This window comes from Mercenaria mercenaria, chromosome 1, assembly GCF_021730395.1.
Source record: "Mercenaria mercenaria strain notata chromosome 1, MADL_Memer_1, whole genome shotgun sequence".
NCBI classification, from domain to species: domain Eukaryota; kingdom Metazoa; phylum Mollusca; class Bivalvia; order Venerida; family Veneridae; genus Mercenaria; species Mercenaria mercenaria.
In genome coordinates this window covers 84,534,389-84,555,871 of record NC_069361.1, presented here as the reverse complement: position 1 = coordinate 84,555,871, position 21,483 = coordinate 84,534,389, and the positions used below count along the sequence as shown (strand labels likewise).

The 21,483-nt window shown below is 36.2% G+C and overlaps 1 protein-coding gene across 1 annotated transcript in view; it reads right to left on the bottom strand.

Moving 5' to 3' along the window:
• Positions 1 to 21,483, bottom strand: part of LOC123564681 (usherin-like) — a 73,124-nt gene that overhangs the window by 45,210 nt on the left and 6,431 nt on the right. Inside the window, exons 6-15 of the mRNA XM_053552903.1 lie at positions 19,515 to 19,636; positions 12,815 to 12,992; positions 11,360 to 11,788; positions 10,335 to 10,643; positions 9,811 to 9,996; positions 9,511 to 9,624; positions 8,613 to 8,785; positions 8,018 to 8,147; positions 5,982 to 6,169; positions 5,408 to 5,555 (exon numbers count right to left, since the gene is read on the bottom strand). Coding sequence (XP_053408878.1) covers positions 5,408 to 5,555; positions 5,982 to 6,169; positions 8,018 to 8,147; positions 8,613 to 8,785; positions 9,511 to 9,624; positions 9,811 to 9,996; positions 10,335 to 10,643; positions 11,360 to 11,788; positions 12,815 to 12,992; positions 19,515 to 19,636 — 1,977 coding nt within the window. The remainder of the gene's footprint in view (positions 1 to 5,407; positions 5,556 to 5,981; positions 6,170 to 8,017; positions 8,148 to 8,612; positions 8,786 to 9,510; positions 9,625 to 9,810; positions 9,997 to 10,334; positions 10,644 to 11,359; positions 11,789 to 12,814; positions 12,993 to 19,514; positions 19,637 to 21,483) is intronic.

Here is a 21,483-nt window from a genome sequence, read left to right as displayed (position 1 = left end):
CGAGTAACTTTTATCTTAATAGCATAGAATAGTTCAGATTACCGGTGTAACAGCCCAGTTTTTCCCCCAGTCAGTTCTTTCCCCGGGGAAAAAACTGACTAGTCAATTCTTTCCCCCGGGGAAAAAAATGACTAGTCAGTTTCTTCCCCCCCTAGTCAGTTTTTTCCCCCCTTGGAATAAGTTTTCTGATAGGGAAAGAAACTGACTAGTTAGTCAGATTTTTCCCCAGGGAAAAAACTGACTAGTCAGTTCTTTCCCCCTAGTTTTCCCTTCAAGTACTGGATTCTTTCGGTATTGTTATTTGGGATACAAGTGTCTATTCATTTTCCATTTAAATTTCAGATGAAACAGGTATTGTTTTTCATTTGAATAAACCTGTATGTTTCTTTATTGCAACTTTAATCAGTTTTTTTTGTCAAATCAGATTTTTTTACTTCTGTTTGATTGCCATTACTATTTAATATCTGTCAGGTGCGGGGAAGAAATTGACCGGTCAGTTCTTTCCCCCCAACATATACTTGACCTGTCAGGTGGGGGAAGAAATTGACTAGTCAGTTCTTTCCCCCCTAGCCAGCACTTGACCTGTCAAGTGGGGGGAAGAAATTGACTAGTCAGTTCTTTCCCCCCTATATATAGTTAGTACTTAACCTGTGGTGTGGGGAGAAGAAATTGACCAGTCAGTTCTTTCCCCACTAGCCAGTACTTGACCTGTCGGGTGGGGAGAAGAAATTGACCGGTCAGTTCTTTCCCCCCTTGCATATACTTGACCTGTCGGGTGGGGAGAAGAAATTGACCGGTCAGTTCTTTCCCACCTTGCATATACTTGACCTATCAGGTGGGGGACGAAATTGACCAGTCAGTTCTTTCCCCCCTAGCATATATTTCACCTATCAGGCGGGGGAAGAAATTGACTAGTCAGTTCTTTCCCCCCTTGCATATACTTGACCTATCAGGTGGGGGACGAAATTGACCAGTCAGTTCTTTCCCCCCTAGCATATATTTCACCTATCAGGCGGGGGAAGAAATTGACTAGTCAGTTCTTTCCCCCCTTGCATATACTTGACCTGTCGGGTGGCGAGAAGAAATTGACCGGTCAGTTCTTTCCCCCCTAGCCAGCACTTGACCTGTCAAGTGGGGGAAGAAATTGACTAGTCAGTTCTTTCCCCCCTATATATAGTTAGTACTTAACCTGTGGTGTGGGGAGAAGAAATTGACCAGTCAGTTCTTTCCCCGCTAGCCAGTACTTGCTTTGTCAGGTGGGGAAGAAATTGACCAGTCAGTTCTTTCCCCCCTAGCAAGTACTGCCTAGAGGGGAAAGAACTGACTGGTAAATTTCTTCCCCCACCTGACAGGTCAAGTATATGATAGGGGGGAAAGAACTGACTGGTCAATTTTTTCTTCCCACCTGAAAGGTCAAGTTCTGGCTAGGGGGAAAGAACTGACCAGTCAATTTCATCCCCCACCTGACAGGTCAAGTACTGGCTAGGGGGGAAAGAACTGACTAGTCAATTTCTTCACCCAACTGACAGGTCAAGCACTGGCTAGGGGGGAAAGAACTGACTGGTCAATTTCTTCTCCCCAACCAACAAGTCAAGAACTGGCTAGGGGGGAAAGAACTGATTGATCAATTTCTTCCCCCACCTGAAAAAAACAAGGAAATTCATTGATGCAAGCATCAAAGACGCCGCCAAGTGTTGTGCCTGAAGTACATTTATTGCAATATGAGAAATCACCTATTCATTACTTTATTACTCTGACTGGCTACAAGTTATCAACATTAGCACATAAAACAATATATGTTATAAACTGTTTAAAACAAGAAGAATAAACATGATAGAAAAGTTTTACCATGCAATACAAATCCTCTACCTGCAATGACATTAACATTGCGAGTAGGTGGTCCATTTACATACAAAATTAAAGTAATTATTTCACTAACTAAGGTCAGCACCTGTGAAAAGTTCTTATATGCAGCAGCATGTGTATGAAGTTTCACAGAAATGCAGTTTGTTGGGAAATGAGGAAATGTTGAAAGATAATTATTTCAAAGTTGTGGTTCACAGAAACCATTATTTTTAATATGAGGTAATGTAATGAGGGTTTTCTATTTACTGATGAAGTTTCATGGACCTTAGTCACCTACATTATAGATTTCAGAATGCAGATTATACACAGCAATTTACTTTTTCCGTTGCCAAAACAACCAAAACTTTTGTCCAAGAAAAGAATGATATAACATGAATAATCTCTATATTGGCCCTATTCACAAAGCATGAATCTTTCTTATATACTTTTGGAATATGACAGAATTAATTTTTTTTTCGGAAGAACGATAAACTTGAAGTCCTCGTATTCTGAACAATGAAAATTTGCCAAACTATTTGCAATGTTCATTTGTGAAGCTTACATCTTGGTGATTTCTGAGCTGCACCTTGCATGCAGTGTAAAAATATATTTTCTTTTTCATTTTGAATTAATCCTGGAGCTTTCTAACTTGGATAATTGAAAAGCCTTATTTGAACTTCGTTGCATTACATTTTGTAATACATGAAATAATTACCAAGATAATGCCTAAACAGCGCCCAAATGAGAAGAATTCATAGCTCTCACTGCTATTTGAATACTATTAAGCAAAACACCATTCTATCATGTTTTATAAAGGCTTTAATGCTCATTATGTTAACTCATTAAGGTCTCACCAAATTAAAAAGTTGTTCATCAGATTTGCCGCTCATATATTTTCAGAACGTTTTTGGCTAATTGTGCTCGCCCCATTGGACAAAATCAATCCAAATTTTTTTGGTGCGCTACTTTTTACGGACGTAAAAGTATATAAATGCTTATATAATTCCAGACCTAGATTGTTCTCAGATGGATTTTAATCAAAATAAATACATACTACGCACACAACGTCTATAATAAATCATAACACTTATATTTAGTTGCATTAAAGTTGTTTCCCCTTGGTGCAGTTACGCCATTTTCTTCAGATGTTTACCAAATTACATGCTACAAAAATTGATTTATTTCATTGAAAAGTGGATGAAGAAAAGCATACTAATTTATTTGATAACCTCAATCTACATTATTTTGGTAAGGTTAAATACTTATTGATGCATGTCACTTATCTTTTTTGTTTTTTTCTGTCCGAATGATCAGCATTTGCATACGAAAGTTGGTGGGGTGAGGAATTTACATTATCACAGCAGTTTCGCCACAAGAGTACACAGCATGTATGCAGCAGGAGTACACAGCATGTACGCCGCAGGACTCGGGCCAGGAGTACACCACATGTACGCCGCAGGAGTACACAGCATGTACGCCGCAAGAGTACACAGCATGTACGCCGCAGGGGTAGTACACCGCAGGCTCATTTGCATGTGAAAAGTGTATGTGCCGCGTACATGCTGTGTACTATTTCCCGCATACTAAATTCCTCCAGCGTACATCCTGTGTACTATGTAGTCCACAGCATGTACGCAGCAAGTAGTATGCGGCAGAGCTCATTTGCATGTCAAAAGTGTACTACAAACGTACTATCGGTGTATGTGCGGTGTATATCCTGCGTACTATTTAAAGCCCTTGATTTCAGTACACATCATGTACGCATCATATACACTGTATGTACACAGCAAGAGTACGCAGCAGGCCTTTTTCTTCTGTAAGGGCGATGCGTGTTTACGTTCAATGTGGGAGAATTAAGGCTGATCTGCTATGTTACCTAACGCATCCAGACGATTCAGATTTTGTTTTTAAAAAAGCATTGTGTGCGTTTCTGTAATTTTATATACGTTTTTATACGCTTAGAAATTATTAGACATGCATATTTGCATTATTTCAATACGTAATTTACGCTAATACGCATCTTATCTGGAGCCCTGCTGGAACTACTTTTTGTCTCTCGCTGGATGTTACCCAAGCTTTGTAAGCCTGCGCAATTCTTCAAATGCACATTTATGCTTAATGAGTTACATTCGAGAATTGCACAATTACAAGTCATAAATATGACAGATTACATCGTATATTGGTCATAGCAAAGGGAATTGACACAACTTAACTTCATTCATGCAGTGAACTGTTTGAAGTTTGAGAAATCTAATGGAACTACATCCCTTCACTGTGTTATTTGGTCCATTTAGAGAATCGTTGGATAGCAAGGACTCGTCAAAAGGCTTTCAGCCTTTAGCCGACTCAAAAAACCCCAAAAGACCGTGATCTACACTCTGTGGAACAATGTTGCAGTACAGACACTGTTTGTCAGGATGATATCTCACGTACAGTGATACTTATGAACAAATAATTGTGAGCCAACATTTTTTATGGACTCTTCAATACAAATAACTCTCTTTCATGATTTTAAGTACCTAATTTACATTCTAAACACTTTCAGTATGCAAATATTCTGCTATTTATCCTGATAAAGGTAATCTAGGGTAACCAAAAACTGGTTGACTGATTAAAAATTAGTCTGATATACCCAGTGTGTTCATGTTGTCCCTCCTCCACTTTTATATAGTGTTCTAACTTTAAACTTGAAAAAAAAAATGTCAACAAAGATTCACAATTTTGCTGTAAAAATAAGCCTAACTGTATACAGCAAGTGGTGTAAACACTTAAAATAAGACAAATCAAGGGCTATAACTCTGTTGAAAAATCACTGAACTGGAACATGTCAATGATATACATAACCAGGCTTGGTGCTGATAACTCTTGTAAGGTTTGATGGAAATCTGCCCAATGATATAAGACAAGATGCTAAAATAACATAAATTTGACAATTAAAGCACCATTCCTCCCCTGAAAATCACTGAATTGGTCCTATTACACAAGAGAAGTGGCCACAACATAACATATGACGAGTCAAGAGCCATAACTCTGCTGAAAATCACCAAATCAGAACATGCCAATGACAGGCATAACTAGGCTTACTAATGATCATTTTTTGTGAAGTTTGGTGCAATTCCTCATGGTGGTATAGGAGCAGCTGCATAGACAAGGTAAAAATAAGTTAATCAAGGGCCATAACTCCACTGACATACAACTGACAACATGCCAACAATATGCAAAATGAGACTTGTTACAGATCACTCCTGTAAGGTTTGGTGGAACTCTGGCCAATAATATACTAGGAGAAGTGACCAAATCATCATAAAATTTGATGACTCAAGGGCCAAAACTCATTTGAAAATCACCAAACCAGAAAATATCAAAGATATGCACAACTAAGCTTGGCAATGATCACTCTGGGAAAGTTTGGTGCAAATCCACCAAGTAGTGTCAAAAAAGTTGTGCAGACAAACTTTGTGACATACAGACAGACAAATACAATGAAAATAAATCCCTCATGAAGATTGCAGATTTTACATATAATTATTAATTTAGTTGTATTTTAAGAGATAAAAGTTACCATTCGGTAAACCAGGCTCATCCCACTCCACATGTAGCTGTGACGGGCTGGGGGATGTTACTATTGGGGGCTGTATCAGAGCTGGAGCACTCTCTGCTGTTGTGATTTCTGTTGCTTCACTCATTGTACAGCCTCCACCAGTACATGCCTATAAAATATCATGTATATGTAAAGTACTGACAACGGATGAAGACTTTACTGTAGTAAAAATCTTACAGATAAAAAAAAAAGTTTCAGTACGATACTTGAAAATTTTTCAGGACTACTCATAACAACAGTACGCATTTTCAAGAGCTTTTTTTTTACCAAAATGGACAATAACCAAATACAGTAAAGCGCTGGATGCTCAATGACTCGAGCACCACAGCTGACTCGAGCACCGGAGCTGACTCGAGCACTGCAGCTGACTCGCGCACCACAGCTGGCTGCCATATTACTTATATTTTGTTAGACTAGTATGGAATCCTTGGATAACTCAATTTGCTCATCCCCGTGCAACTTCGAGAGATCCATGTTATACTGTATAGCAATAATAAATCGCTCACAGAAATGTCTGATTTTACAGCATACAAACCGAGAGTGTTATGTAGTAGGTACTGCCGGCAGTGAGACCAGTGATCGTGTAGTCGAGGAACAAGTCAGAATTGTTGTATATAACAGTCCCAACTTCTCCCTCTATTGTGGACTGGTACAACATGTAGCGTTCTAGTATACCATTCAACTGATCAGGGGTTTCCCAACGTGCTTCAACAGTGGATGTACCTAAATTGGATAAAATATTAAAACAATGTCTAAAAATTTTGTGCTAAAAATTTTGGAGCAATCTTAAAATTTGTAATGGACTGCCTCCATACACAAAATATTTTTGATAGGATTTTCTCATTTAAACCAATTTAAACATGCATCACCAGTAACAGCAATTCAAATATTACCATATTAAGTTTTAGGTAGCATATTAAAAGATAAAACATCATACTAGACAAATCTTTAGAATTTGATAAAAAAAAAATCAGATATGTTACAGCTGTAATAGAATGTATCAAATTTAGGCACAATGAAAAAGTTTGCATATATACAGCACTGCAAACCACTAAAAGAAATTAGTCAGGCCAAGATAAAATAATTCCTAGATTACCACACCAATTACCTTTAAATGTTTTCGGCATTCTGTCTTACATTAAACTTTTTCTTTATTATTTTTCTTGTTTACTGCCCTTGGTAAAGTGTCAAATTACACATATCCTCCATTTCCTGGATATCAAAAATGACTCTTTTTGCCAAAAATTTAATCTATCTAATTTAAGGAAGACTCTAGGAATTATATAACCATGGCCTTTAAGTTAAAGAGAAAACTAAATATCTGAACACTGCACACAACCACACTCTAGTTTTAACAAACATGAGCAACATGAAGACTTCAATGAACCAGGGACCTGAATGTCAATGCCCTAGAAATAAAGGCCTGACCATAAAAATGTTATTTGAAATGAACAAAACGGACATAGCTGTGAAGAGAAAAGCCACTTTCAAATTCCTCTTCTTTTTCATTGATCACTTGTGAAGACCGAACTCGCTCCATCAAATATTGAATGAACAGTGAGTACAGAGAGGCAAACAAGATGATTAGGATGTATCAACGTAAGTATGTATGGATAGACAGCATCGGCATGACCAAATTGTAATCATAAGGTGGCACAAAAACGACTCTCAGAAAGAAAATTTTACATGAAATGGCAATCCTTACAGTGATAACATGGTCAGAACACAATAACATTTCCTTTTATAGACAGTTCCCAATTTTTGTAATAAATTATCTCCCTTGACAAAACTGTCAGACATTTTGGGGGTCAACACTTTACATAATGTAATAAAACATAGTTTGGTAAATCAGCGCACCCTCCACCCCCACCCCAACCCCCCTCCCCACCCTCCACTAAAGAGTAAAATTCTATAGATACTTATACTCATTTATACATGTAACACAAATGTAAGATGGTGGCCAGGGGAGATAATTTATGCTATGTGAAAAGCATTAATTATTAAAAGTTAACATATTCTGTAGCATTTGCTCATGTAAGTTTTCTAGATTTAGCACTGCAAACTGTCATACCTCCAAATACCCCTAAAACAAAATACAAATATATCGTTCTGTTCATACCTATCATACTAAATCAAATATGTTCATGATAAAAGCAATGCCCATTATTTTATTACACATTTTGCAGTGAATTACTGTAATATTAGAGTGAAATATATCCGGTATATTCTCATTCTCCACTGATCAGAAACTTTAAAACGAATAAAATTTTGTCAATACATGAAATACAAAAAAAAATATTTCATGATCACCAGATCACACATTTACATGAGTGACTATGACACATATGAAAATATTTCATCTGGTGTTCACACATTAATGATTTTTCATACTTTCACTGAAACAAACAAACATCCTTTCTATGTATAACTGTAATAGACAACTTGTTTGAAAGAAAGATAAACTTTTGAAATAATATTATGTGGGAAAGATACATCACAAATATTATTCTGATACAAGTTTAGTTTACAAGTATAATAATAAAAAGATGCCTTATTCAACAAACACCCTACCTAGTGCTGTAAGAACTGGGGCACCGACAAACTTTGGCCTAAGCTGAGCGGTACTGAGTGTAGCCGAAGGTCCCTGAGTACATCCGACCTGGGTGCAAGCCTTCAGGTAGAACACATATGACGTGTACTCCTGTTGGTAAATAAATCTGTATCTTAAAATATACATTGTCTGAGTTGTATATGTTCAAGTTTCTTCAACATCTTTTTTCAATTAAAAGCATGACTTTATAAAAACTGTGAAAAAATATTACAAAAGCATAAAAACATATCTGTTTGTATTTATGTTTACTGTCACCACCAGTAAAGCATATGGATGACTCCTCCAGAACACTGTTAATGACTGTAGTAGGAGGATAACGCAAGATCAAGAAGCAGCTTCTGATTCTAGAAGCTTCCTTTGTTCTTTAGCTTGCCAGCTGAAAAGCAGCCATACAAAGGATTCTTCTATCAATGTTAGTCATTTTCGTCAAAGGAGTGAGGAATCAAACCAATGACCACTGGTTTTGTAAAAAGACAATGTTACCATTGAACTACTGCATCAACTCATTTTTTACTTCTAACAATATCTTACTGTCATTAGAGAGAATACACTTACCCTTAATTCATTGGTTACATTGAAGGCAGAGCCAGCCCCTGTATACACCAATGCCCCATCCATATATAGGAAGTACCCTGTCAGCAGCCCATTTGGGGCTGCAGGAGGGTCCCATGTAACATAGATATTCTTGGGTCCAGACTCCCCTCTCGGAGCTGGAACATGTTCCGGAACTGTAGAAAAGTTAAAGTAATCAAGTTATATAGACAGTCTAGTAGTTGAAGAAAGCGAAAATATTTGTTTATCTTTTTACATTGAAAATAACTTGCAATGTGCATTTAATGATACATTTTACTGGTAGATTCCTGCAAGATTTAATACCAACAGAAGACACTTATGTGCACATTACTCTTCACCAAGTCAAAATTTAATGGTTAAGTTCACTGAGTTCACATCACATTAATCATCTCCTCAGAATGGCACTGAATGTTTTGTGCTGCAGTGTCACTATTTTCTCTAAATACAGTTGGTTTGAGCTTTAACTAATGCTGAATGCTTAAATATACTAATATAAGGAAATGTGTACATCTGCTCTGATGCCTAAAGAATTATACAGTCTTTCTTAGAGATAATACTGTTTATTCCTATTAGATATTATGTCCACAAAAGTGCCAGACTGTCACAAAATACATATTCAGTTATGTAAATTCAAGGGCCATAACCCAAGAGTGCCTTGGGCAATTTGGGTGGTTATCGAACTTGGCCGAGATATTATTCCCACAAACATTGTCAGCAAGTTTGGTGAAGATTGGATGAAAATTTTTGACTTAGAGAGCGGACATGCTTTTGGACGCCAAACGCCTGCCCACCCGCCACGAGGGTTCACATAATAGGCCCCGCTTTTTCAGAGATGGGCGTATCAAAACTCAGAAAAGTTCAACCATCACAATCTCTTTACCTTCCTCGTTTGTCTTTATCACCAGTCCATCAGGACTCACTGAACATCCACCAGAGGTACAAGCAACCATCTTAACATTGTAACTTGTAAATGGAATAGTTCCTGTCATGTTTCCTGAAAACAAGAATTAGCAAGATAACAGAAATAGAATGATTTTATTTTTTGAAATAGGTCTATCATAAATTCACAAATTAATGTCCACTCCTTGAATATATCCTGTGCCAAAATAAGTAAATAAGATGTGAATGATTGTCAATATACAGAAGAATCAGAATCTGTATAAAGCAAAAAAAAGTTTACCTTCTCTCTTTGAAGTATTAGTGAATATAGCTTCCACAGGGGGTATGGTTTCATTGTCAAGATTATAGGCCTGCAGGACAAACTTGGTCATCAAACCCGAGGTACTGACCGGAGCTAACCACTTGAACTTTACCAGATAGCCATTATAATGGTACACTTCATATGGTGCAGTCACTCCCACAGGGGCTGTAAAAAATTTTTTTATTAATGTTTCTTGTTGTATTTATCTGAGCACTGCTGTGATATCTTGGTACAACCAAACAACTCTCAGATGTTTAAAGGATAAAATTGATTTTTTTTTCTGTTACTATTCAAAAACTTCGAAAACACATTTTCATTTAAGTTTTTCAAATGAGAAGTATTTAGTTTCCAGAGGTAAATGTGTACAAAAGTAAGAATTCTATTCATGAAAAGATATCTTTTTCAAAACAGTGATTAACAAATTTACAATACACTGGTGAGATAGTGTTCCATAAATATTGTTAAAATAACCTAAGCTGATTAACACAATAAGGATTACTTACAGCCTTCTTTAGTTCTGCCGTATCCCCAAAGACTTTTTCCTGCGCCAGCATCATTTGTAGCCACTACTCTGTACAGGTAATCAGTGTACGAATGGAGTCCAACATCATACACCTGCAAAGCTGTGCCATTGTACACCTCCGTGATAAGATCGTCCTTGCACTGGTCTGCATGCACGTGATATGGTGTGCAGCCGTCCATGTTCACGTTAGCAACTTCAATAATGTCTTCCAAGAAATTGGGTGTATAATCATCATCAGATCTTGGTCCAAAATTATCAAATGTCAAGTCCTTAATGCAGCCACCAAAAGCTATGTGAAATAAAAAAACTTACATTATAAAATTTGAAACAAAATAGTTTTAGATACCTAAATATCTCAAAAACTTGACACTAAGATAATTAAGATATTTATAAAACTGAAGCATAGTCTTTTTTTGTTATTTTATCAAAACAAAACTTTATGTTCAACTAGAAGGTGTTTTTGTCACAAAAACATATGTCTCCCCCCTATTTATACCTTAGCTCTGGCAGCCATTTTGTGCAGTGAAGCGGAACATGTCGGTGATATGCACAACTAAGCTTGGTACTGATCACTCCTGTGAAGTTTCGTTGAAATCTGTCCAGCAGTTTGACTTGTGAAAGCCGGACAAGATTTTCCTATTTTTAGCTCTTGTGGCCATTTTGTGCAGCGAAGCGGAATGTGCCGGCGATACGCACAATTAGGCTTGGTACTGATCACCCCTGTGAAGTTTTGTCGAAATCCGGCCAACAGTTTCACCTGTGAAAGCCAGACAAGCTTAATGCGGACGTACAGACGGACAGATGGCGAAGGCAAAAACAATGTCTCCCCCACCTATGGGGGAGACATAATAATGATAATGTTAATATAGTTAGAGAAAAACATCCTATTTTAATGTACACTTTGTGGATGTCTGTAAGCTTTTTTTTTCTTAAGCTGATGCAACAATTTTAGCCTCTATTTATTTGGTTTTATCAACATAAATGCACATTAAATTTGGTACTTACCTGCTACTGGAAGAGCAAGCTTGTTATTCACTATATACTCATGGGCTTCCGACTCCAGCGGTACTCCTCCCACATAAAACTCTGATGAAGTCAACACATTCAGTTCCATATTCGGATTTCCGAAAGTCTCGGAACCAATACCATCAACCGTTATCGTAGCCTGCTGGCCTATCTTCTCCAAGGTGATTATGTACCACTTGCTGTCACAGAAATTCACCCCTTGTTTACTAAATGTGACTGAGCCAGCCAGCAGTCTATTCGCAAACTCAAAATGGACTGCTCCATTGATCATTGCACAGAAGTAGTAAATGCCGATACCACCGTAAGAGAAGAAGAGTATCCCAGTATGCATTTGTGTCCGGAAACCAAACGTGATCCTCTTTTTGTTTCCTACCTGAAGATTATTATCGGCAGGAAGCCTGGCATACCCTGAAAATAGTACATACAGTATAACCTCTGTAAAACAAAACCTCTAAAGAGCAAACACCTCCCCTAACGACAATTACTTTCATTGTGACCAGATCCATTTCTAGATAATTTAAACTCTCCTGTCCAAGAAAACATTCCGTCAGCCAAGTGGTGTCACTCAACATGGGTTGTACGGTATATCAATTCATAGATTTTTTGCCCCTTGTATCATAGCCCCTTTCCATTTTTTATGATTTTGATTTTGGATTACACTGATATCTGCTGAAATTGAAAACTTGTTTGGTAAGAGTGCAAAAAATCTGTAATCAATGAATAATGAAACTGGACATGCATTCAAAGGATATGAATGTGACGTGAGGACACAGAATTGTTTGTCCTGTGAATAATGGCTCTTTGACAACAGGATGTTTATACTGAAAATGAAGTGTGACCTTGACCTTTGAGCTAGAGTAACCTGCCTATTTCTTGCAAGGGACAAGTTACAAACCAGACATGAAAATTGACAAAAACTTTGAACTCTGTGACCTTGACCTTCAAGCTAAGAATCTTGGTCTTGCTCATAACATATTATTTTGTTATGTTAGTCATTTGTGTCAATTTATTTTGAAATACCATCATGCACAACAATGTTCTGGGCCACACAATTTTTGATACACCCACACAAACAGACAGGGGTAACACAATATGCCCATCTGATTATCATTGTGGGAGTAAAACAACTGGTCACTGATTATGTTTTATGGTATAAACTTATACTTGAAATTTTAGATATCATACATTGAACTGCAAATGTATAAATTTCAAGAAGCACTGGCAGCCCCCACCACCTAATGGATGTGCATGCAAATATGTCCAAGCACAGATTTTGGACTCTGGTGCATTCTAACATACATTTGACGATATAAACTAACCCATCTTAAAATCATTAATACAATAAACCAATGTCCATGCTTGTAAAAATCATGTTTATTGCCCAGATCTTTGGGTTTAACAGACAGCTACTCTACTGATTTCTATATATACTACCTTGTCCCATGAAATGTATTCCTTTATCCAGATTAATGGGGCAGCCTTCCCAGTTGAGGAAAGCCAGTTCATTATGTATGGCATCGTTCCAGTCCAAAGTCTTCCAAATCTCCATGGGATACTTCTGCTGCATAATCTGTATGTCTCGTATACAGCCCTGGAAACTCTGGTCTATTATCTAAAAAAAATGATACAGTAAAAAATAAAATCATTTGCAAACCCTTCATATTTTTGAACACACTACCACTACAGGTGCAGTCCACTAAACTGGACCCATGACCATATAGTCCCTTCCACTATTTGGAGAGCACCAGTATTTTCCAAATTGTTACATGAACACCCCGTGATATACATTATTCAGAAAGCTTACTCTTTGTCACATTAGTCTATACTAGATTGTAGTTAGCTCAGTTGTGATGAAAGTTTTAATCAAATATTTGAATCAATCTCGTACTGCTGCCGTATTACAAGATATGGTCATGGCCACAGTGAAGATAGAACTCACAACTGTAGGGATGAGCAGCAAACACCTTAACCACTAGATCACCGCATGCACTAACTCTGTAATTCTTGTCACTGTCCTTTACAGGGCTGACTTGAGACTTTTTATAGTTTTACTGTAGATGGTACACTTACATTAGGATGACTTAAAGGGAATTCCTATAGTTTTTTATGCGCATCTTTCTGCGCAGCCGACACTTTCTATGGAAAACTGAACTGAAGTCAATTTTTGTTGAAACATGTTACAGACAATCTTAAATATGAGGAATCTTGAATGAAATAACATTTTTGGTAAGTTTTATCAGTAATCAAATGTTGATACTGGTTTATGTTGTATTTACAAGTATCATGCCTGACAGATATCTTGCTATTTTTGTGGTTGTGTTTTCACATCGCATTTTAGCACAAAGACAGTGGTGTTCATATAATGTAAGATAATTGACTTAGTACTGATAAGACAATATCACCTTTCAGATTATTTAGTATTCAATTATAGAAAGAAATAAGAATTTTTAAAACTTTTTTTTAACTTCTAGCACACATACATGTAATCAATTTGGCCAGGTTCGCGCCACTTTCCGTCCTAACAGGTGTTGTATTCTAACGGTCTTAACATAAAATTTAGCCTGGTGACCCATACATTTTTAGCCATTTTTATGTTCACAATACAATTATCTATACACAAGAAAAACAGGAAAAAATTCTATGAAAGAGTTTTTTCAAAATTTAAAAAAATATTCTTCACTATGGGTATTTTTCATTGAAAAAAGTTCACAAAAGTAAATATGAAACAATATTATTTTTTCATTTGTACCCATTATTGTAAGGATAGAGTATTACAAATATGACTATAATATCAAATAAGTATATAATAAAATTTGTAAAAAGAAAAAATCCTTATTGTGCTGTCTTGATGTATATTTTGGTTGGTATTTATAAAAAAGCAGAAAATTATGAAAATGGTGAAAAATCGTTGGCAGTTTTAGCAACAGTGGGTGTGTTCAAAACAATTTTTCACAAAAACAAGCCTGGTGACCTATTGTTTTTATTTGTTCATTGTTTTCAGCACAAAATTTCATATCATATATGTGAATTAAAAAAAATTCTATGAAAGGAAAAAAACTATAGGAATTCTCTTTAACTTGTTTGCTTATAAACATCAGTATTAGATCACCTGTCATGTGTATGTTTTTGTGGTTAAACTTGTAACTGTCCACCCAAAAGTTTTGCCTAAATTATATGCAGTGTAATAGAACTATAAATTTCAAAGATGGCTATAACTTTATTCAATTTTTTAATGTTAAATCTAATTTTTTCTCGGGAAAAAAGGAAAATAGAGACCCACAATTATACCAAAAAGTCATACTTTTAAGAAAAACTTTATAGAAGAAAAACATGACCTACCTGTTTGACAGATTCATACAATCTATTTGTAGAAAATATCCTTATAGCTATTAAAATTTCTTTTAATCAAATGTAAGAAAACCAAAAATTTACTTATTAAATGGCATTTTCTATGGAATATTAAAATCATTGAAATAGTAATAATAATTTCTTTCTATATAGATTGTTTAACTGTTTTCAAAAATCACTATACATTACAAAATGCTGATATATTATAAACAGAAAAACATTTGACAACAGCACATAAATTATGGTGGGTATAATGTAAACAATATCAAAAGTGTTCATTTATATTTAACTTTTGACAAATTTGAAAAAAAAAACATGAAACCATGCTTGTATTATTATGTTAACATTACAAATTTCAGACAAAACAGTTAACAATATACAAACAGTATGTACAGAAATTTAGTAGAAGATGTGCTTTCAAGTTGTTTCCAATGATCACAGAGAAGTCTGCATACAATTATTTTATACTAAATGGCAATTACAATGTCGTCTATGTGCCACTCATCCCAACAGACTTCACATTGAACCACAAAGTAATAATATACATATAATTGAGCCGTGCCATGGGAAAACCAACATAGTGGGTATGCGACCAGCATGGATCCAGACCAGCCTGCGCATCCGCGCAGTCTGGTCAGGATCCATGCTGTTCGCTAATAGTTTCTCCAATTCCAATAGGCTTTAAAAGCGAACAGCATGGAGCCTGACCAGACTGCGCGGATGCGCAGGCTGGTCTGGATCCATGCTGGTCGCATACCCACTATGTTGGTTTTCTCATGGCACGGCTCATATATCCATTAAAGAGCTATCTAGAAATTATATTTGTTGGGTTTAACACCACATCGACACAGTTCATATGTTATAGGTCATATGGTGACTTTCCAGTTTTTCAGGGTGGAGGAAGACCCCCAGATGGCCCTCCAGGCATTACTTCATCATGGGCAGGCACTTGGATAGAATCATCCATCTTTCGTAAGACAGCTCGATAGCTTCCCCGCATGAAGAATTCTACAACCCAAGTGAGACTGGAACCCACCGTGAGGTGCAAGTGATTTGATGTAGTTAATTTAACTGACACATACTAGCACAATACATTCATTATTAGCTAGTGCAGTCAGTACAGCACAAGGACTGCCCACAATAATACCAATCTATACTTTAGAAACAAATCTTTTTTTGCAGGTTTGATTCTCATACATGGCATAACCTATTTCTTTCATTTTCAACAAATTATTTTCTTTTACTGCTTTACTTTTATCAGCTTTTGCCACATTTGTTGCTTCACTAAAAATCTTCATTTTGAATTTTAAAGATGACTTTTGTAACAAATCTATAAGAATATCATTTTAATGTATTAGTTAAACAAAGTAAATACAATCAAACTTGTATTAAATATTAACCAGTCATCCAAGGTAGCAACACAGAATGGCTACTTTAGACTGATCATTTAAAGGTACTGACCACAAGATTTTGGCTAAAAATGGTCTTTCTTTAAAATTGAAGTTTAGTCATATTATTAACTTTAAAACATGAGTTTTTGTTTCTAAACTATCTTAAAAATGCCAAATCAAGAAAAAAATAATATTTTTTTTGTTTTCACACCATCTGGTGGCCTGTGCCTATAGGCAAGAAGTCAAAGAGACACTGATGGTTGGCTGCAATAGGGATCATCTACTTGGCATGTCCAGTCATCCCGCTAAATTTCAACACTCTTGGCCTAGTGGTTCTCAAGTCACTGTTCAGGCTCCTGTGACCTTGACCTTTGATCAAGTGACCTCAAAATAAATAGGGGTCATCTACTCTGCATGTCCAATCATCCTATTAAGTTTCAACATTGTAGGTCAAGTGGTTCTCAAGTTATTTCCAAAAAATGATTTTACATGAACAGGCAACTGTGACCTTGACCTTTAATTGAGTGACTCCAAAATCAATAGGGGTCATCTACTCTGCATGTTCAATCATCCTATGAAGTTTCAACATTCTGGGTCAAGTAGTTCTCAAGTTAGTGATCGGAAATGGTTATCAATGTTCAGGCCCCTGTGACCTTGACCTTAAACGGAGTGACCCCAAAAGCAATAGGGGTCATTTACTCTGTATGAACAATCATCCTATGAAGTTTCAACATTCTGGGTCGAGAGGTTCTCAAGTTTTTGATTGGAAATGGTTTTCCATGTTCAGGCCCCTGTGGCCTTGACCTTTAACAGAGTGACCCCAAAATCGTTAGGGGTCATCTACTCTGCATGACCAATCATCCTATGAAGTTTCATCATTCTGGGTCAAGTGGTTCTCAAGTTTCTGACCGGAAATGGTTTTCAATGTTCAGGCCCCTGTGGCCTTGACCTTTCACAGAGTGACCCCAAAATCGTTAGGGGTCATCTACTCTGCATGATCAATTATCCTATTAAGTTTCAACATTCTGGGTCAAGTGGTTCTCAAGTTACTGACTGGAACCCCTGTGACCTTGACCTTTAATGGAGTGACCCCAAAATCGATAGGGGTCATCTACTTTGCATGTACAATCATCCTATGAAGTTTCAACATTTTGGGTGAAGTGGTTCTCCAGTTATTGATCGGAAATGGTTTTCCATGTTCAGGCCCCTGTGTCCTTGACCTTTGATGGAGTGACCCCAAAATCAATAGGGGTCATCTTCTCTTTATGATCAATCATCCTATGAAGTTTCAACATTCTGGGTCAAGTGGTTCTCCAGTTATTGATCGGAAATGGTTTTCAACGTTCAGGCCCCTGTGACCTTGACCTTTGACAGAGTAAACCCAAAATCAATAGGGGTCATCTACTCTTCATGACCAATCATCCTATGAAGTTTCAACATTCTGGGTCAAGTGGTTCTCCAGTTATTGATCGGAAATGGTTTTCAATGTTCAGGCCCCGTGTTCACAAAACATTTTCAGTCTCAGCTGAGTTTGATAACGAAACTTTATTTGTCATTTATATCTAAACAGCATGTTTAAAATTAGATTTGAAGTTAATCACTATTTTCAAGTGACTATTTAGTACTGATGATCAGTCTCATTTGGAATTTAACCATGAAGTTTTAGTAAAACTGATATTAAAATTTCCAACTCAAACTCAGCTGAGACTGAAAAATGTTTTGTGAACACGGGGCCAGGCCCCTGTGACCTTGACCTTTGATGGAGTGACCCCAAAATCAATAGGGGTCATCTACTCTTCATGACCAATCATCCTATGAAGTTTCAACATTCTGGGTCAAGTGGTTCTCTAGTTATTGATCGGAAATGGTTTTCAATGTTCAGGCCCCTGTGACCTTGACCTTTGACGGAGTGACCCCAAAATCAATAGGGGTCATCTACTCTTCATGACCAATCATCCTATGAAGTTTCAACATTCTGGGTCAAGTGGTTCTCTAGTTATTGATCGGAAATGGTTTTCAATGTTCAGGCCCCTGTGACCTTGACCTTTGACAGAGTGACCCCAAAAACAATAGGGGTCGTCTACTCCAGCAGCCCTACAAACCTATAAAGTTTGAAGGTTCTAGGTCAAATGGTTCTCCAGTTATTGCTCGGAAATGAAGTGTGACGTACGGACGGACGGACGGACAGGGCAAAAACAATATGTCTCCTGGGGGAGACATAATTAGAACAAACATAAAAGTATCTGGAAGTATATTTGTATGCTGCTTTAGACTGATTATTTAGGACAAGTTAAAATTTAGAACAAACATAAAAGTAAATTTTGGAAGTATGCTGCTTAATAGACTGCCTGATTATTTAGGACAAGTTGAAATTAGAACAAAAATTAATTTTTTGGGAAGTTAACTGACCAGCTGCTTCAGGCAAAAGGGTACTTTAAATAATGGTGGCTGCAAAGGCAAGTTTGATCATGGAAATAAATTTTGATTAAGGAAGACTTAAGGTGCCCCTCCTGGCATTATTTCAGGCAATGATAGAACCTTATAGTGAGCTCAATTCAATCACAGAACAGTTCAATCGCGTTATGCCTGGGGAGCATAAACAAAACAATACCAACCCTGTGTAAACAAATTCTTTAACAATAATATTTTTTAAGCTACACAGTTAATTGGCCATTTAAAACATGAACAAAACTATACTCTTGTATCAGTACCAAAAAACAACATTCTAAGCCACTGTTTTTTTGTTTTTTTTTGAAAAATAATATATGTTTTTACCAAACTTGGCATACTTGCAGAGTTGTTTTAAGATAATTTAACCAATTTTTGTAAGTTTTATTGAAAACAAGGTTTGATTTCATAGAAAACTAATAAAACTCTGATGCATGTGCATCCCAGAAACTGATAAAAGTTTGCTGCTCAATACCTAGTTTAATTTCTTAAAAACTGATAACACATTCATCATTCTGTATGACAGAACAGTATACCAGAAACATACCAAATTGCAAGTTTTTACTGAACATGAACAACATTTTATACACATTGTACATGATATATTTACATTGTCACATGAAAAGCACATGTATAAAACCAATGACAAGTTTGCGAAAAGAAAAACATTTGAATATGATAAGCGATATCGAGTGACCAGCATTATAAAGACAACATCTGTAGGTATAGATGATAACATTTATGTTACCGCAAGCCTAGGATCTCTATTGTTAAGAGCATTATTCCTTCGAACTTCAAAGCTGCTAGGCAAGCCACCTACATAGATCCCTGTATTAGGACCTATAATTGTCCCATGCGTGCAAGTACTAGTCTTATCACCTAAAATATAAGTCACTATAATATTAATACACTGTTATAGAAAGAGTAAAATTTAATGTAAAACTCACCTTAAGTCTCTGATCTTTATTGTTTGCACGCCTAAGCTCGAAATCAGCTGGTAGTCCGCCTATGTACACGCCAGTATTTGGGCCTATGATTGTGCCTTTTGCACATCTGCTTGTCCGAGAACCTTTAACATTATATGAACTGATATTGCATCAATCTGATAAAACATTTCAAGCTGAATTGATTTCTTCAAAAAAATATTAATTTCTGCAGGTTTTTTAAGATACTGAGGCAGTCTATTCCATTTTCTCAGAAGAGGGATCTTGATGATTTAAATCATTATAACAATGGACTTGCCCATTTGCCAATAGCTATTGTGTCCGAACAAGACTGTACCAAATAATTCATCATTTTAAATCTGATTTTAAAGATAAACATGTACTAATTTAATTGAATACCGTAAGTTCTTCCATCTGAAATTCTCTTAACACTAAACTACAATGTAGTGTTACAGAATCACAATTCAACTTTTTCAATCTAACAAACATATAAACCCTGAATCTTTTTGTTTTTATATATAAGAACGATGAGCGAAACAAATACCACTGAATCACATTATTACACAATCATTTTTACAAGAAAACTGTATTTCATTATTTTGTCATGAATTGATACACGATACCTGATACTGGAATAAAAAGTTTACACTAAACATATACATATACAAGATCATTCAAAAGGGGCCTTCTCCAGATCTGTTTTTTCTTTTTTTTTTCTTTCAAAGCTTAGGATTAGTACTTTCAATTACCTAGAAACAAACAAAAAAAAAACAACTAAATGATTCCATGAGCTATAAGCAGTACTTATATAACAAGAGTTGACTAATAACAGCACACTTGACTATTTTAGATCCTTCCTCAAAGTCTTGTCAAAATCTGCTAAGTTGAAAAAATGGTCATAATTTTGTTTACTCGAAGTCAGAGATATGTAACCTGGTTGAGAATGTGAAGAGTTTGAAAACATTCAATCAAGTAGTTCAAAATTTGTAGAAACCTGCTTAACACATGCATAACTACCACATTTTTTTTTAATGTTAAAAGGGGCATATTTTTGACAAAATGTAAGCTAGAGTTATGTAGCTTGTCCTGTGGGCTGAAGGCATGTTTGAAGTTTGAAAGCACTTGGCTAAATAATTTCTGAGAAACCTACTTACATGCTAAACTTTAACTAAAGTTCTTAAGTTAAAAAGAGGCAAATTTTTGACAAATTACAAGCTTGAGTTACACATAGGCTGATGCCAACATCTATGAAAGAATGACAACAAAAGCTTATATATATAAAACATTTTAAATAGTCGAGCTAAAAATGTTTGTGAAGTGCTTTAAAGACCTTCCCCTGCCCCTTCAAACTGTAGACCTGCCCCTTTAAAGACCTTCCCCTGCCCCTTCAAATTGTAGACCTGCCCCTTTAAAGACCTTCCCCTGCCCCTTCAAATTGTAGACCTGCCCCTTTAAAGACCTTCCCCTGCCCCTTCAAATTGTAGACCTGCCCCTTTAAAGACCTTCCCCTGCCCCTTCATATTGTAGACCTGCCCCTTTAAAGACCTTCCCCTGCCCCTTCAAATTGTAGACCTGCCCCTTTCAACTGCAGATTTTCCCTTAAAGCAACTACACACATCTTTTATCAAATCATCTACTGAACATGCAGCATGAATCAGAACATAACTCCCAAAAAAAGGAAATAGGTATATCACTGAAATATATGTTAATAATATTAAATGGATACGGGCTTAATTCTAATGGCTGTACATTATTACATGATTATAACAGGCATCTGTACTGATTAAAATGACTTCAACAAGGTTCAATAATATCTTAGTCTCTGTAAAAATACAAAATTTAGATTAATAATAACTGCATAGATACATGCAACACAAAAACAAATGAGTTGTTTTGTTTTTTATTACCCATATTTAGATAAGGTATATGCTATAGAGTAATATTTTTATTATTTTTACACAAACGTCTTCAT